The sequence below is a fragment of the Pinus tabuliformis genome, chromosome 2_2 (genome assembly GCF_031772625.1).
Source record: "Pinus tabuliformis cultivar Carrire ecotype Pingquan chromosome 2_2, CPIR1, whole genome shotgun sequence".
NCBI classification, from domain to species: Eukaryota; Viridiplantae; Streptophyta; class Pinopsida; order Pinales; family Pinaceae; genus Pinus; species Pinus tabuliformis.
In genome coordinates, this window is record NC_142300.1 from 17048964 (window position 1) to 17068513 (window position 19550).

Consider the following 19550-nt stretch of genomic DNA (forward strand, 5'->3'; position numbering starts at 1 on the left):
GGAAGTAATTTTCAAAAGAACATTACTAGCACAGATAAAGAGTGAGGGAGGGAGGAAATCTGGGTGAAGGCACAAACAAAAGATGTTCCTCAAATTTCAAAGCTACCAAAGACTAAATAAAGTATGAAATTGAATCTATTCCAATCCTCAGAAGAACAGTGAAATATTTTCACAATCAGGCGTGGGAGCATCCATTAAACAAGAAGAGGTACAATGGCAGTTACACAGCTTCTTGAATATTTAACTTTTGTACGGTACTCAAAAATTCAGGCGCACCAGAAGTTCCAAATCATAGACAGGGATTTTCACTAATATATTGCACAATATATGATTTCCATCATAAACACAAATATCTTAGCTTCGGAAAGTCAGACTTCCTTGTGATTACAACTGTGGAACAGATAGCAACCAGAGACAAAATGAATAGGTAGTTGAATTGGAATAGCAACAATAACCCATAACTTAAGAGTAAAGTATCATCAAACTTTTGATGGTAGAAAAATATTAGCATGCAAAACATAAACCAGCAACAGCATTATTGTGATATGATTCATGAGATATCTTTAGAAACTATTCCTGCTGCCAGATATAATATAGTGCCTACAAAGCAGATAATATACTGGATACAATAAAATACCATCTTGTCCAAATTATTACGTTTTGATAGTTCACTTTAACGCTAAATTGTTTCCATTCTAATGATGATACAAACATGGGTATACTATTTAGAAACCCCATAGAGTGAAATTTTCACTGCCATACAGTTCAACAAACAGATGACCCATCTAAATCTTCAGCAGAACTTGCAGGTCTTTCTATAATATATTTATAATCTCTTCTCTGTTAACTTTCAAGAGTATAATTACGTAGAGTATTGGATGCTTCTAAATAATGTAGTTCCAAACCATGTTTCTAAATCTAGCATTCTGAACAGGGACAATGGTAGGTTCTCCAGACACGCAACTAATTGGAGGTCAGAAATCAAGATCAGGACAATAGAAAACAAAAACTAGATTAAACAATCTTAAGAATGAAAGATGACATTATTAACAAAAGCCATCAGCAATGAGAAAAGTGTACCAATTCCACCATCTCTGATGCTTCTTTTAAAAGCCGAGGATCATTCAGTACATCATGACTGCTTTTGATTTTCTCCTTCACAGCTGCCAAGACCTTCTGCTCCTCTTCTGCTTCATCTCCAAAGGAAAGCAAGTTCAACCTTCTGCAAATATAAAAAGAAACAGAAGATACACTTACAACATTTACAGTGCTACAAGTGCTTTATTTCATCTCTGAAAACTTGCAGTAATAATATAATTTTATTGGTTTCCAGATAATCTTACTTTAGAGTTTTACAGCCATATACCAGTCCCCATACAAAACTTACAAAACTAATATACCCTTGCAGTAATAAATCAATAATACGATTTTATTGGCTTCCAGATAATCTTACTTTAGAGTTGTACTGTCTTATAGGCCAAAACCCAGTTATATACAAAACTCGCAAAATTAATATATAATTGATACATGAAAGTCATACAGATTAACCTTGTGAACTTTAGAACCTTCGATAATATATATATGCTAGATCTGACCTTGAAAGTTACTGATTACAAAAAGCACACCGGGAGAAAAGTAAGCATTTTCTTTCCAAAACTGCTTCAATAGACAGGAGTAATGCTAGCATTTCAGACACCTTAAGATGGTAAGAGTTATCCACATGGCTGCTTACTAACTACTGGCATGTGTCAGCTCCAAAGGCATCATTGTGGACAATTTCTCACTGATTAGACAAGAGCACCTTCTTAACCACTTTTCTGGTCTATGACCATGGAGTCGCAAAGAATTGTGAACTATACCCTAAATTTTGCAAAATTTTGAGGTTGATCCCTATGAGAATCTAGCGGCTAGCCCTATGGTTTGAACCAATATTGACCTAATCCTTTGCCACTTGAATCCCTCTTCAAATTCTATGTCAACCTAAAATCAAGAGAGACCCACCACCTAACTGAACAGGAGGCATAAGATTGAGTTGTATATTGGAACTGCTGGCTATGCAAGTTCATCACACTCTAGATCTTCTCGACACAATTAGTGGACAGTCAACTATCAACTAGAAGAGTCAATTGAGCAGTTTATTGAATGGCCAATTAAGAGACCAACTGGATGGTTGACTACTACTAGGCATTCAACTAGTCAAGCAGTTAGAAGTTAGAACAAAATAGTCAACTAGTGCACAGAGTGAGGAGGAAACTGAGTTTGTTATGCACCCTTACCAACCTATGTGTACCTCAGCTTCCTCACTAGAAGGGAGATGGTTACGTCCTGGTGCTATATATGATGGCCCTATGGGTTGATTTAAACAACAAGAAGTGAACAAGTATGTAGTGTATTGTGTATGGAAATCTTTTAGTTCCTACACTGCTATGTATGTTGAGATATAGTCGTTTAAGTGTTGTATCGATGTCTATAGACAACACCACTCTCTTGGAATACTAGCTCTCTATTCTACCTAATCCTCTGATTATCCAACACGGTATCAAATCTACTTGTTTGAGATCTAGCTTATCATCGACAAGTCCTGTGGAGACTGTCCATTTTATGCACTCCTAACGAGTATAATATGTCCAGTAGATTGACTTGGGTTTCGACTTGAAGACTGAATCTGGGATGAGATCTATAAATCAACATTATGAGTTCCAAGCAAGAGACTATGGTTATGAATGACCACAACTATGGAATTTGGGCACAATATATGGAAACATTGTTGAATAGTAAAGCGTGGTGGCAGTTTACAAAAACTGCAGCTCCAGATCCAAAGGATGACCAATCGAAATTTGTCATCAATGGAAGAAGGATGATGCTGTAGGATGTGGAAACATATAACAAGCAGCAGCAGAAAGTGAAATATAAAACAAAAGAGCAACAAAAAGTGAACAGTATTTCAATCCTTCAGAACCTAACCTTCTAAGCAAACCAATGAGAAGAGATACCAAAGTGTCTTGATAAGTTTTAGCCCTCTAGGGCAGTCTTATCATGCATAAACCAGATATGAAACTCAGTTTTGCAACAGTAAAACAGCCCTAACTTCTTCAGTTATGATGTTAAATCCCTTAACAATACTGCCTTTCCTTATGTTAAATCAACAAGACATATATAGCTGTAAATAACAATTCATGAGGAACATAGATGGCTAAAATTTAAACCTGTGATTTACACAAGTTGTAGACAGTTGAAAACTCCATTAATATACACAAGATGAAGTTGTTGTACAAAATGTTTCTCCTCATTTGACAGCCAGCCAACCAGCATCCCTATGATGATCGACAGATAGCATTATGCTAAAGTCCCAGTGTTGCAGGAAACGTCCCTCCCCCGGATCAAAAGCCTGATCCGTGATCCGTACGGATCCGTGGGTGATCTGCCCTCCGAAACGTGTTTCGGAAAAACCGAAACGCGGATCGGGCTAAAAAATGCGGTTCCTGCCATTTCGGAACCTTACGGCCCGATCCACGTTTCGGTTTTTTCCGAAACGCGTTTTGGTTTTTTCCGATCCGCATTTCGGTTTTCCGGATCCGTGTTTCGGTTTTTTCCGAAACGCGTTTCGTACGAAGATAATTGAGCAACTATATGCTTAGCACTGGTCCATTTGGGAGCATGCATGCAATTAGCGATTCTAGGATGATGATGATCGAGTTGAGATGCCACCCCCATCTGGTTCCATGGTTCAACACCAACTGCAGGGAGTTCGTCTTCATCAGTTTCAGTGCCACAACTTCCACAGGCACCATCTTCTTCATTGCCACCACATGGAGGCCCGCCGCCACGTTCTCTTCGTGGTGGAAGGAGGAGAGATTAGTAGATATATTCACAATTTACTACTTTTGTCATAGATTAATCATTAGACTTGTAGGGTTGTGAATTTGAACCTTTTTGTCTTGGCGCTGACCAAGTGACCTATTTTGTAAACATTATTATTTGAATTTTGGACATGACAAATGTTGACAGTTGCTCACTTGCTAGATAAATCATAATATGCTCTATGTTTTATGTTTTATAATATGCTTAAATGTTTTATGTTTTATAATATGCTTAAAAATTTGATCTATGTTTGTAATTGCTAGAATATAGATAGTTGATGCTCGAATAATTAATCATTGATGTACATACTAGTAACTACAGTGGAATCATGGATGCCATATCTATCTTGAATGCAAAAATATGCATGTTTTCATGTCTTCTACAACTAATTTGGTATTTGGGATGTTTATTTTGAATATAAATGCAAAACAAATATAAAATATATATAGCTATATAGCAGACGCTTCGCTTCCTAGATTTTTGGAAAATGACGCTTTCGTGTCCCCGCTTCCAAAAAACATCCCCGTTTCGTCCCTGCTTCGTGCAACATTGTGCCAGACTTCTCCACCTTTTGCTCCGGTCAGTGTTCTCACCCATATAGCATGCTTCTTGAAGGAAGGTGGATCATCTATCAGCAGGTACTCCAACCATTCTAGCAATCATGTGGTTTCATTTAATGTTATGGGCATATTAACATGGATCACAGGGCAAACTGGTTGATTCACCAAGTAAACTAACTAACTGAATAGATCAATAATGTGGATTGCAAGAGAATCCATACTCAGCTTGAGGAATTTGACCTGGAAGCCCTTGCCATCAGTGACTCTGCACGAACTTAAGACCTGGAAACCCATCTCAATGTCACCTGAAGAAAATAATTGGCAAGATGTTTGAGGGGCCGGGGAAGGGGCAAGGACATGAGATTGAGGTGGTAAGTCATAGGTGGAGTAATGTGTGAAATCCAGGCAAATGGGAGGGCATAAGAATTGTGGGAAGAAAAAGAAAACAAGGGGCTAGAATAGAAAATAGAATGCTTAACAGAGTTATGAGAAGACTAAAATCGCCTAGACAAGTTAAGGCCATAAAATTAGTTCAGGCCATGTGAAGTTATTAGAATCATTTGAATATAGTGGTCAGTTAATTGTAGCCATAACAGTTATAAGATCTCTTCTATGAAACATAAAAGTATTGCTAAGCTAGAAACGCATGAAATTGGTTCCAACTTTACTGAAACATACAAGTTTAATTTAATTAAAAATAAACTGAGATTTCTGAAATAACATATTAGTTTCTAAAAACAATCATTTATTCAAGAGGAAATTCTGACTTGTAACATTTCACTTACGTAAATGTAACAATATCTTTTGATCCTTTAGTCTGCAATATTATTTTGCAGCATATGACACCTTAAGAGAATCCACTAAAGAAAAAATGGGCAGAAAAACTAACAAAGTCTTTCCATTGCAACAACTATTAGAAAGATTTGACCATGTAAAACCCTTGCTGCATAGAATTTACTTTAATACATAACTCTGTATGTCTGTCTAAGTTGGGGAAAGAACAAAAGTGAAAATGTCTGGAATTAGAGAATCTATCTACACAAATTTGATAGTTAGTTTATTTTACATTCCCTATAATGTTCTGTGGTTGGATACTATAAAAGCAATATGTCCCATTTTATCTTTTGAACCAATCAAGGGTCTGGTTTGAAGGGATTTATGAGTTCATGAAACATGCAACCTTGAAACCTTATCAAGAGCACTATATGTGAAAAATCGGGGAGAATATCTATTTAACTTCAGGCAGATGACTGGAATCTAGAGAATACCCTATTTCATTATCATAACACTGTAAAAGCATTTGCATTATAGCCATTAAAAAGAGTGATAGATGGCACATGCAGAGAAAATTTCGATAAAAAATAAAGACTGCTTACTTTACTGTTTTCTTTTTGTTCTCCCTGCTTAACTCCTCAATAGAAATTGGCTCTGACTTTTTGGAAGCCTGTCTTGGAATGATATCATCAAAAGGATTCCACAACACCTGCATTCAAAAGTGCTTCTTGGTTAAGCATGCAGTCAAGTTCTCAAAAGAACAAAATGAATATAATGTAACAAACACTCGAGAAAAACTATCCAAGCCACACTGCAACATTTATATCCATTCAAGGAAAAAACAAAATTGAAAATACCAACCCATCTCCTGAAACAGAGTCTAAAACATGTTGGGAAGACAAAGAAGGAAAGTAAGGAAGGGAACAGTAGGGTAAGAAGGAAAGCTCTGGAAAGAAGGGATTAAGTAAGATGAAATGTTTTAGGTGTCACCAAATGGAGCATCATGCCAGCCGGTGTCTGGAGAAGAAAGGGAGGCCAAGCAGGTTGCAGCAGATGCTGTAACAGGAGTGGATGAGGGATCATCCCAGTTTGAGACTGCCTTCACCATGGTCTCTTGCTTATCTTCTAAAACCATGTCAAGTGTTGGACGGCATGTTGATAGTGAGGCAATGAGACATAACTGCTAACAGGACACTCTTCAGCAACAAAAGGGAGGTATGTGTGTGGAGATGGGTGGGGATGCTACATCCTGTGAAAGGAATGGGACCCATTTCTTTCTGAATGTCATTAGGTGATGTTTTTTAGTTGAATAATGTTTTATTTGTCCCTATGTTGAAGAAAAATCTTCTATGGCGTATATTCATTGTGTAGCCGAGTTTGAAACTCAAAAGGCCACGTTAGAGATTGAACCCACATTATATCAAAAGGGGTTCAAGTTAGAGGTCTTTACAGATTGCAGGCAAATTTGATGAAGAATCGTGCTCTGGTACATGGTGGTACAGATTTGTGTGAATTATGGGGGATAGGTGGTTTCGACACTTACACTATGAAATGCTTCCTCTCTTGGAGAACTTAGTTCAAGGATTGCTGCACTTCAAGATAGGGAAGGAAGGTGCATGCAAGAGATGTGAACTTGGCAAGCATGTCAATGCTGCCTTTCCTAACAGCGAGCATAGATCAAGAGGGAGACTTGATCTCACCCATTTAGATGTATGGTGACCCATGTCCTTCTCTTTGATAGGCAGTTTGTATTATGTTATATACATTGATGATTTCTCTTGCAATACTTGCCTTTTCTTCTTGGAGACTAAGGATGAGAATCGAGATGTTCAATAAGTTCACAAGGTTCTAGGCCTTGGTCGAAAATCAGACAAGGAAGAAGATCAAAGTGCTTCAATCAAATAATGGACGCAAGTATGCCTCAGCAACATTTGATTCTTTGTGCAGGAAAGTTAGGATCAAGAGAGTATTGATGGTATCTTACAACCTTCAGCGAAAATGGGGTTGCAGAGATGAAGAACAGGTCTATTTTAGAGACTACTAAATCTTCCATTCATGATATGAATTTTCCCATGCATCATTGGACAAAGGCTTGTAATATAGCCAAATATATTTTGCATAGGTATACTCATCAGACCTTGAAGGACAAGACATGAGAGGAGGCACTCACTGGTGTGAAACTAGATGTGTCACATTTCAGTGTACTTGGTTATATTCATGTGCCTAAGGAGAAGAGGACTAAGTTAGAACCCTCAAGTATCAAGAGTGCCTTTGTTGGATACAGTGAGATTTCCAAATCTTATAGGATCTACATTCTAGCAAATCTTACAGGATGTCAACTCTTCTAGTTCAAAAGAGAGTCCTTCAAAGACTAAAGGGAGTGAAGTGGTTGTTGTTCCAAAGATAGATTCAGAGGTTAGCAATGAGTCAAGTTCAAGGATGGATCAAGAGAGATTGGGGATTTATATGCCCTCAACCTTCTACTCCAGTGCACAATATTATCTCCCAAATTGTACTCAATGATAAAAGCACTAATCCACAGGGTACAACTCAAGAGGCAGCTATTAGAATGGTCACCCTTGTCACTTAAGCAACCCATCCTCTTAACTTCGGGGTGAATCTCCTTCAACACAAGGGGGATATCCCTAGTAGGAATACTAAAGCGAAGCAATGAGGCACAAGATGAAGTGAGAATAGCTTTAGAAAAGAAAAAAAAATGGGTATTTAAAGGATTTTAAAAGAAGTGATGAAAGGAAGTAGAGACAGATGCCAAATCCACCAAAGGCAATGGAGTCAAGGTGAATCAAAGGGGATTATGGAGTCAAAAAGAAAAAACCTCTTAAGAATTGATATATTTCATTCAAGGATTAGGGATGAGAGACTGGAACCAAGGAGAAAGAATAAGATCTTGCCTAATCAAGATTAGCAAGGAAGACCATGGCCCTAGAAGGGGTCCTCAAGGGAGCAACCTTCACCAACAAGATCAACTATGGCTTGATGAGCGTACTCAATGCTTCTTGCCAGGGATCCAAGATGGATAGACAAAACAAGACACCAAATAATTATCAAACCAACAATGGAAACAGAAGAGGAGTTGCCCCAAAATGTCCTCCCTTGTTAACTTTGGCAACTAGGGCCAAACTCCACCTTGGACAGCTCATATGGTGCAGCTGATATTTTTATTGGATTCCTCTTTCCGAGAGGTATAGGTTTGATCTAAAGATCATCTCATTCTGACATGTACAAATGGAATTATGAATTTATTTTGTTTATAGACAAATTGTCAAGGTCAGCCAGCAAAATAATGTAGGCTCAGAAGCCCAACAGTCACGTCTATTCATCCTCAACGTTTGCATATAAATAGAAGGTGTCTTTGCCTCGTTTGGTCATCACTCATCTTCTCATACATCTCACTCTCCTCATCCGATTGGGTACGGATTTCTGGGCTCCTCTCTCTCTCCACACGTGCGAAGAAGAAGACAGCTTTTCTGTGACCGAATTTCAGGGAAGTTTGACCAGCGTTTTAACAGCAGCGTTGACCTTGTATGACTGCGATTTGGTGGGATAATTTCTGTTTCGGCAGGCCGCATTTCTGGGCACAGAAATTGAGGCAATCCGTACTGTTTGACCAGTGTTGACTGCAGAAGGGTTTGACAGCAGTGTTGACCTGCATTGACCAAGTTTGACTGAGTTTTTCAGGATTGTTTTGGGCTGATTTGGATGACTGTTGGAGGCCGAGTTGACTGGGTTTGACCGAGCTGTTTTGGAGGTCAAATTCTGCCCTGTTGACCAGCGTTGACTTTCTGGTTAGGGCTTTCTGTGGCTGTTGTTTGTTTGGACAGATTTCACTTTGATTGGGCAAGTGAATATTGCATATTGTACTCTCTCTCTCTGCTGAACTTTTGAAGAATAATAAGAAGAATTGATCAAAGGGTTTCCCCACATTGGGGTTTGTCCCTGGCTGGCACCATATCTTGTGTCCTCTTGTCTTGGCTTGTCTTCTACTGTTTTATTTATGTTCTATCTGCATTTACTATCATGTTAATGTGATTGCTAATCTGGAAATTGATATTGGGCTAATAAGAAAATTGAAGTAAATTGCTCTTAAGCATAGAACATACCATTGTTATCTAAAATTAACATGGTATCAGAGCTAAGGTGAAGACAAAGCCCAAGCAAGAGTGAAAAGAGAAATCACTGAGATTTGTTGAACAAGGACAAGAGTCAATGGCCTCTGCATCTTACTTCAAGCCTGATGACAAGCTCAATGATAATTCTGATTATCATGCATGGAAGATGTCTCTTGATTTGACTTTGGAAGAGCAAGATGTTATGGATTATGTGCAGGGAAAGATTTATGAGCCTCCTTCAAATGCACTGGCTGCCACGAAAACAAAGTACAAGAAGGGTGAAGTCAAAGCAAAGAAGATTATCATGGATTCTATTAGCAAGCATTTGGTTGCATACATCTCCAATTTGAACACATCTAAGGAAATGTATGACAGGCTGGTTGGCATGTTCAAAGCTAGCAATGCAAACCAAGTTCTCTTTCTCAAGAACAAGTTGAAGGATATAAAGAAGGGAAGAGGTGAAGATATTCAATCCTACTTCATGAAGATTATCGAGATCAAAAATGATATTCTTTCGATTGGAGAAGCTATTGCTGATAGGGAGCTCACTCTCATTGCCCTTGGAGGACTCCCTCGTGATGGCACTAGATATGCCTTCAAATAGGAATGATCTTGCTGCATTCTCCGCTCATGCTAAAAAGAAGAACAATGCAGGTTCAAAGAAGCAATGTCAAGGGAGATCAGGTTTCAAAAATGGAAGAAAGGGAAGATGCTTCATTTGCAACAAGTTTGGCCACTACGCTAGGGAGTATCCAAATAGAAGGGATACACCTCATGATGGTGACAACCAGGAGAAAAGAAAAGAAAAGAAAAAAAAAAAAAACAATTTCACGGGGAACAACAATCAAAGGAATGGCGGATTCAACAACAGAGGAAAAAGGAATGCTCCCGCTACTCAACATGGAAATGGTCGACCTCCCAAAAGATCAAAAAACTCCAGGTATGATGAATCTAATGTTGTTGATAACAAGCAAAATTAATTTTATCTTATATTTGCTCTCTCTACTGCCTCTCCTCCGGATACCTTGGGAAATTGGTTGATTGATAGTTATGCCTCAAGGCACTTCACTGGGTATAAGGGAGCTCTTTCAAATCTAATTGAAAATGATACAAATTTGGAAATTATCCTTGGGGACAATGCCACCTATCCTGTGAAGGGAGTTGGGAATGTTACCCTTCAATTGAATCAAGGTAACACCATTCATCTACAAGAAGTACTATATGTACCTGATCTAAAGAAGAATCTGGTATCTATCTCGGCGATGGAGGACAAAGGATTCAAGGTGGCATTCATCAATGGAAAGGTACGTGTGTGGAATAAAAATTTCAAAGATGCATTTACACTTGAATTCAGGGTTGATAGCCTATATCAAGTTGGAGGAAGTCCATTGGGAGATATGTCTTGCAATACATCACTTCAATCTGAATTATGGCACTGGAGGTTTGCTCGTCTACATTATAACGCTCTACCCGATGTGAGGAAGATGGTGACAAGTATGCCGGAATTTAAAGTAGAACATGAAGGTGTTTGTCAAGGATGTGTCGAAGGAAAACATACTAGGGGACCATTCCCCTCAAGTGATAGCAAGACTACAAATATATTGTAATTGGTTCATTCTGATCTATCTGCTATGATGTCCATGAACTCTTTGGGAGGATATTTATATTATGCTATCTTTGTGGATGATTTCTCTAGCAAAACTTGGATATATTTCTTGAAGAAGAAGGACGAGGTATTCTCATGGTTCCGTTCTTTCAAAGCCTTAGTCAAAAATCAAACCGGAAAGAAGATCAAGATATTAAGGGCCGATAATGGAACCGAATATGAATCAAATGAGTTCAATAACTATTGTAGAGAAGTTGGCATTAAGAGGGAGACTACTACCGCATATACTCCCGAGCAAAATGGTGTTGTTGAAAGGAAGAATCGTTCTATTATAGAAGCCACTCATGCCATGCTTCATGATCAAAGCCTTCCAAAGTTTCTATGGGCCGAAGCTGCAAACACTATCGTGTATGTTCAAAATAGATGCCCTCATCAAGCGTTGGACTCCAAAACTCCCGAAGAAGTTTTCACCGGTAAGAAACCTGATGTTTCTCACTTTAGAATTTTTGGTAGCCCCATATATTTTCATGTGCCGAAAGAAAAGAGAAGCAAATTGGATGCATCTGGGAAGAAAGGAACATTTGTGGGCTACAATGAAACTTCTAAGGCATATAGAATCTATGTGCCTGGTCAAAGAGAAGTGGAGATAAGTCATGATGTCACCTTCGATGAGGATGTTGCCCTTGGGAAGATTAGTAACCTTCCTATTCCAAGGAAGGACAAAGAAGCAGATTCAGGAAAGCAAGGAGAACCACAAGATGAGTTGATGCCCGATGTTGAAGGACCAATGGATCCCATTGATCCACCCCCTCATGAGCCCTCCTCCTCAAAAAGGAGACCCTCATGGCTTAGGGAAACTCTCGAAGATGCCGAGAGACATGTTGCACCAAGGGGGACATTTCGTGAAAGTAAGAAGCCGAATAGGTACCAAGGGTACTTAACTGCAATGAGCACCATTGTTCAATCTGAGCCTTGCACATTCGAAGAAGTTGTAAAGCACCAAGTTTGGAAGGATGCTATGAATGAAGAGTATGAGTCAATTATGAAGAATGATGTCTGGGATGTGGTCCCTAGACCCAAGGACAAATCCGTTGTCACCTCAAAATGGCTCTACAAGATCAAGCATGGAGCTGATGGAAGTGCTGAAAAGTTCAAGGCTAGATTTGTTGCTCGAGGCTTCTCTCAAAAGGAAGGTGTGGACTACGATGAGATATTTGCACCTGTTGCTCGATATACCACCATTCGTTCGATTATAGCCCTTGCTGCCTCGCAAGGATGGAATCTACACCAGATGGATGTCAAGACCGCCTTCTTACATGGTTCAATTAAGGAAGATGTCTATGTAGAACAACCCGAGGGGTTCGAAGTTCAAGATCGTCGACACATTTATGCAGGTTGAAGAAAGCCCTCTATGGGTTGAAGCAAGCTCCCCGAGCTTGGTATGAGAGGATCGACAGCTATCTGATGAAATTGGGATTTACGAGAAGTGAAGCCGATCCAAACCTTTATTTTAAGGTTGAGAATGATAAACCTCTCATCTTGGTACTTTATGTGAACGATCTCTTTCTGACAGGTGTAGACCCTCTTATTCATCAATGTAAGAGGGAGTTGGATTCGAATTCGAGATGAAGGACCTAGGACTAATGTATTACTTCCTAGGGTTGGAGGTCTCGCAAAAGCCAGGTGAGATTTTCCTTTCTCAAGGAAAATATATTGTGAAGCTACTTGAAAGATTTGGGATGGTGGACTGCAAGCCCGTGACTACTCCGATGGAACTTAACTTCAAGAAGTTAAGCGGAAGTGCTACTGGGCTCGATTTGGGAAATCCTTCTGAGTATCGTCAACTCATGGGGGCCCTGATGTTCTTGGGGAACTCCCATCCGGGCATATGTTTTGCAGTGAATACATTGAGTCAGTTTATGGTCGAGCCTCATCACATACATTGGATTGCTTCCAAGAATCTCTTAAGATATCTCCGAGGCACAATCACCAATGCACTGAGATACACTGCCAGGAATGTGAGGCTCCATGGTTATTCTAATGTCGATTGGGCTGGCAGTGTGGTGGATCGTAAAAGCACATTTAGATGTTGCTTCCCTCTAGGTTTTGCTTCGATATCCTGGATGAGCAAGAAGCAAAATTCAGTTGCTTTGAGCACCGCTGAGGCTGAATACATTGGTGCTAGTATGGCCTCCGGTGAAGCTGTTTGATTGAGGAAGCTCTTTAGTGAGTTGTTTACATGTGTTGGATACCACCATGATCTATTGCGACAACCAAAGTGGGATTCGTCTTTCTGAGAATCCTATGTTTCATGACTGCTCCAAGCATATTGATAACAGGGACCACTTTATCCAGGATATGGTACAACGAGGAGCAATAAGGCTCCGTCATATTGGGATTGATGAACAGGTCGTAGATATTCTTACGAAGCCCCTGGGGAAGGTCAAATTCTTAACCTTCTATGAACGACTTGGAGTCGTAGAGAGACCCTCTTATGAGAGTCCCATATGATGAGTGGTTCACCTCTTCCTATGACATATGAGCAGGATGAGTGATTCACCTTCTCCTGTCGATACATCTACCCATGCAGTCTGGGACTCATGGGAAGTACCTCTCATCTGACCAATGAGTAGGGAAATGAGGATAGAGACCATAGTACTACCGATGGACGCATTGTGTACTATCGTACTCCCTATGCTAGGATGTTTGATATTGATCTAGGATCAATGGAAACTGACTTCGGGTCAGTGGAGAGTAGTATGATACACTCTCGATTATTGGAGATTGACTTCGAGTCAGTGGAGAATGGTATGATACATTTTCGATCATTTCTTCATTATTTCTTCATGGTTCAACGGAGCAGAGCAGGGATGGTACTGATTGTCAGATGGTTTGGCAGGTGGAGTTCTTCCTAGTTGAGAGGGAGTGTTAAATTTGGCAACTAGGGCCAAACTCCACCTTGGACAGCTCATATGATGCAGCTGATATTTTTATTGGATTCCTCTTTCCGAGAGGTGTAGGATTGATCTAAAGATCATCTCATTCTAACATGTACAAATGGAATTATGAATTTATTTTGTTTATGGACAAATTGTCAAGGTCGGCCAGCAAACTAATGTAGGCTCAAAAGCCCAACAGTGACGTCTATTCATCCTCAACGTTTGCATATAAATAGAAGGTGCCTTTGCCTCATTTGGACATCACTCATCTTCTCATACATCTCTCTCTCCTCATCTGATTGGGTACGGATTTTTGAGCTCCTCTCTCTCTCCATATGTGCGAAGAAGAAGACAGATTTTTTGTTCCAGAGTTGATCGAATTTCAAGGAAGTTTGACCAGCAGCTTGACCTTGTTTGACTGCGATTTTGGTGGGATAATTTTGATTTGGGCAGGCCGCATTTCTAGGCACATAAATCGAGGCAATCCGTACTGTTTGACCAGCGTTGACTGCAGAAGGGTTTGACTGCAGCGTTGACCAAGTTTGACTGAGTTTTTCAGGACTGTTTTGGGCTGATTCAGATGACTGTTGGAGGCCGAGTTGACTGGGTTTGACCGAGCTGTTTTGGAGGTCAAATTCTGCCCTGTTGACCAGCGTTGACTTTCTAGTTAGGGCTTTCTGTGGCTGTTGTTTGTTTGGACAGATTTCACTTTGATTGGGCAAGTGAATATTGCATATTGTACTCTCTCTCTCTGCTGAACTTTTGAAGAATAATAAGAATTGATCAAAGGGTTTCCCCACATTGGGGTTTGTCCCTGGCTGGCACCATATCTTGTGTCCTCTTGTCTTGGCTTGTCTTCTACTAATTTATTTATGCTCTATCTGCATTTATTGTCATGTTAATGTGATTGTTAATCTAGAAATTGATATTGGGCTAATAAGAAAACTGAAGTAAATTGACCTTAAGCATAGAACATACCATTGCTATCTAAAATTAACATCCCTCCAATGGTAGAAAAAATCCTCCAATGCATCAATGTCAGATGTCCTCAACTATTAGTGCAAGCAACCTTCTTCAAGATGGATGTCTACTCAAAATAAGTCAAGAAACCATGATGAACCTCCTCAAGAGACTTGTGGCATCTCCCAAGGTGAGAAGTCCCATCAAATGTGCATAGTAACCTCCAACATGAACGTCATCCTCAAATCAAGCAAGTGGCTCCATGGAAGAAGGCCTCAACATGCAGAATCTGAATAACACTCAATAAACTCCATAAATAGAATAAATGGCCCCCTTTGATTCAACAATACGCCTCAACATGTGTCTAATAATCTCGAAAATAGCACATGTGGACCAATAAAGCAAATGTGGGCGAGTGAATTTCAAGCACTCTATACCATGATGAAGCCAACTAAATGGGGATGCCAATACCATGTCTACATAGCCCTAATATGCTAGGGAGTTCCACCAAGGGATCCATAGATCCTCATGTACAATCACTAGCAAAGAGTGGAGACTAGAACATCACATGATCAAGTATAATGCTATCTCTCTATGATAATTAGGTATACCAATCAAAATACCATAAAAAATGTTACATTTTCCTAACCCCAATAAACTAGCAAATTACTTCCTAGTAATTTCCTTCTTGTTAAATTACAACTTACTGAATAAAATGCACTATTAGGATTTTTAACTGATTAGTAAAATAAGTAGCGGAAGAAAATGAAACCAATTTCACACATGCACACAAAATATATCTTCCCTTCAAATATGTTGTTCATTAAAATAATATCCAAGCATATAAAGGTTCCCTTTCTAGGAAAATGGCCCACAGAAAATAAATGCAAGGTACAGCAAAAATTTGATTTTTAATGGGCACTTGTACAGCTACCCTCTCGGCCTACTACACAAACCCTATGCAACACATGTATGATTGTATGACCGCGTTATACAACTGCACTCTCATCCTACTTTGTGAACCCAGCACAACACCTATAAAGTGGTATGGCAATGTACAGTTGTTGTAAGACCACGTTGTACGGCTACAATCTCAACCTATTGCACAAACTCTACACGGCACTTTTGCAATTGTACTCTTAGCCCACGCTTTGTTTCCCTGTACAGCCTATTGAGTCGCTAAATCCTTTTGCTCCAGATTTCTCCTACATACATTGTCCTCGTTTGTACTTGATCTCTGAATGAAACTCCTTTATCACCCTTGCAGAGATCTCCTTGAATCACTATCCTTCACGACTCAATTGTTCAACGTCTCTTGTGTGTCGGTCTCCTTCACCTAGCCTTGCTTTTATAATCTTGAGTTATGACTGAATCCATTAACCCTAATCTCCAAAGTGATTGATGGTTGAGATTAGGTTTCATCTCACTTGAGATCAACGGTTAAGATTCATCTAATTCAATATTGTAAAAAACTTTATATATTAAACTCATTTTTATAAAAAAACACTTCACTTTTATTATTATTTTAATTAAAGTGAATTTGCTAAGGTGAAGACTTTGGCCAACTTCCACACATCTTGACACTCAAACTTGTGCAAAAGTTTTTTTCCAATGCTACAAACATCAACACAAAACTCAAGTACATCATCGTCCATTTCATTAATAATTCCTCAAAACCAAGTGAATGGCTCATCAAAACCAAGTGAATGACTCAACCATCCAAAGCTCTTTGTGATGAAAATCACAAGGGTAGTGAAGAAATTCACTAGTATGAACCTCATGCCAAATGAGGGGTAACACGCTCGAAGCCGAGTATACGTCCCAAGAAATATGCTAACCATATTGCATTGGCTTCTTCCACTTGTGAGCCTTCCAATGGCTTTAAGGGGGTGAGGTGTGATGCCTTGACAAAAGAGTGTGATGTTTCAGGGATATTGCCATTACAAGAACTAGTGGTTGATTTCAAAACTATCATAGGTTCAAATCTATAGATGGCGGGTTGGTTGAGTTACAAAGGGAGCAACCCAGTGTTGGCCAAAACACTTTCCTTGTAAAGAGGGAGTGTTAGTTTTTTGGGATTCCTTTGAAAGTGTTTACACCATGTTCATTGATTGTTAGACCTTGTATGGATGCTTGGGTGACATTCTTCCTTGAAGCATTGGAGACCAATGAAGGTTTGTCACACTCTTCATGGTGGGCACATAGAGGTTGGTTGGTAACTGGTTACTTGCTTGGGAGGGCAAATTGCCTTGCAAGAGGAGCATTAGACGCCCCAAAGGAGGGTGTTGAGCCCTAGATGGCCTGGGCACACTAGGTTGTTTGCATGGAGGCTTGCACTTGACTTGCAATCACTTAGGTTGAAGATGTGATCATGTAGGTGGGGTTTACCCAAAGGACCACATGACCTAGGAGGAGCATTTGAGCTTCGGAGGCTCGCGAAGGTGGAGCATTTGACCCTGTTTAGAAGCATTCAACCTTGGAGCCTTACTTGTTGGACACCTTCACTTGAAGCTTCACATGTCACTTGGATTGGGAGCACCAAACAAATGAGCCTACTTACGTAGACTTAAGTTGCTTATAGTGGACTAGATCCACTTTATATTATTGACCTCCTTTACCTCTCATATAGATAGAAGAAGAAGAGAACAATTTCACTCGTCCATTCACACACATGTATTAGAGATGTGAGAAGCAAAGCACACTAGTCTCTTTCTCTATCTCTTGTACTCTTCATTGTGTTATCTCTCTTTGTCTTGGAGTGCAAGGGCTCTTGGAGGAAATTAAAAGGTTATGTTTTACCGTAAGGAGGCAAAGAAGCTAAGTTTTGTGATAAACTCCAGAAGGATAAAAGAAGCATTATATCTTGTAACTCTTGTGAGAGAAGGCAAGGGTTCTATGGCATGTTGAAACCCTAGTGCTACTTGTGCTTATTAAGGAGGTGTTGAAATTCTATAGCATATGTAGTAGAATACAATCTTTTGATATGACAATTACTTCCTAACGATTTTCAAATAGTATTTCTCATGCCACTGATATCATTAAATAATTACGCACAGAAAATCCTAACTGTAAATGCAATGGAAACAATAAAGATCATAGAAAGATATCCTTGCACAATAGACACAATATATTTTACTCTAGGAAACCCAACCTTGGGAGAAAAACCCAGCAATATTTTCTTGAGGAGAAATTGTCCTTTTAGCAAGGTTTACAAATCAAAAACTTGTCTAGAAATTTGAGTCAATATTTCAAGTTAAATCGCCAATGAAACCTGGTCAAATTGTTGCTACTCAATGTTGAAAAAACCAGTCAAAAAACGGAATTCAATGCTTGTTAACTACCAACAGTCAAACTCAGCCCTACAGTGAACTCGCACGTGCGACTGGTCAAACTCAAATGTGTGACTGATCAAACTCTATGGTAAAAACTCGGTCAACGTTGGTCAAGAGTCAATTCGGTCTCACACATGCGGCCTTCAAGAGAGAGATAGAAATGATGATGAGAGATGAAAGATGATCCTTAGTAGATTTCTCCTTAGTTAAACTTCTCCTCCACTAGAAAAGATTGAATGAGCTTGCTATGTTGATGATTTGTCTCCTCACATGCTTGTCTATTTATATAGAGCTCTAATGTTGAGTGGAGACCCATAAAGAGGCACCTCATCACAAGAAACCCCTTCACTTATGGAGCCTACATTACAACTCAACATTAGACTAGAATTGTTTATTCCACTAATGGGTAAAAACCCCATTAGATAAACAAATCAAACCCACTCTATAAAAATATATCACTCCATCCCGAAGCAAGCAATGTGAGCATCATGGGCCAATCTCCCCTAAATTCTAACCAAATTAGCATGGTCCCATTGGAGAAAGACCGCCCCTGGGCCATTCACCCCTAGCCAACGCAGCATGGCCCCATGGGTGAATGCATCATTCCCCCTAGTCAAATCAGCATGACCCCATGGGAGAATGTCTTCTTTCATGTTGGACGGGGTGAGCACACCTCTGGAACCACTTAGAAATGATCCATTTGCTAGTCTCGTGTTGTACATCCCATGGCCTAGAACAATAGCTCCTCATAGGTCCCGAGGAGATCAATGAACCCCCCCAAAGGGAGAGGGTGGGGGGAAAGCATGGGATCCCACCAATCTAAAAGTATCATGGGTCTTTGCCTATCACCAAAGGCCCCAAGACAACTAAGAAGTAAGAGGTAATCCTTCTAAAGCCTTATATTTGAGACTCAACAGGTAAGGGTTGAGACATGTATCCCAACACTTCTCTAAGGAAGAGAGCAATACATTGTTGGTTAAGGTAGTTGTAGAGAATGGAGATGGAGCTCCCCAAGTCAAATAAGAGGTAATGACACCTCCCTCTAATCTCCATACTAGATGGAACATCAAAAAAATGAGATGCTCCTCAATATTCGACTATTATTGGTGAAAAAGTTGGCAAATCTTGTCAAATCATGGAATGTGATGGACAGTCTCTACCCAAAGTCTGTGAAAAACTACTCAAAATTGTTCTTGTAGGCATGCATCTTGTAGGTGGCAATGTTAGCAAATCCAGTTTGGTTACAGAAGGTAATAGTTGTTCTCTACCCATAGTTTATAAGAACCCACTCAAAATTGCCCCAAGAAGATCCTAAGTGCATGCATACAAGGCTTAGACGATGGGACCATCTCTCAGCTCTAAATAGCTCTAAAAGTAAAAATCCATCT

At 39.6% G+C, this 19550-nt stretch overlaps 1 protein-coding gene across 1 annotated transcript in view; it reads right to left on the minus strand.

Moving 5' to 3' along the window:
* LOC149191319 (Cyclophilin-like peptidyl-prolyl cis-trans isomerase family protein) overlaps positions 1 to 19550 on the minus strand; it is a 247911-nt gene that overhangs the window by 161422 nt on the left and 66939 nt on the right. The window contains exons 4-5 of the mRNA XM_089404169.1: positions 5798 to 5904; positions 1081 to 1222 (exon numbers count right to left, since the gene is read on the minus strand). Of these exons, the coding sequence (XP_089260295.1) occupies positions 1081 to 1222; positions 5798 to 5904 (249 nt within the window). The remainder of the gene's footprint in view (positions 1 to 1080; positions 1223 to 5797; positions 5905 to 19550) is intronic.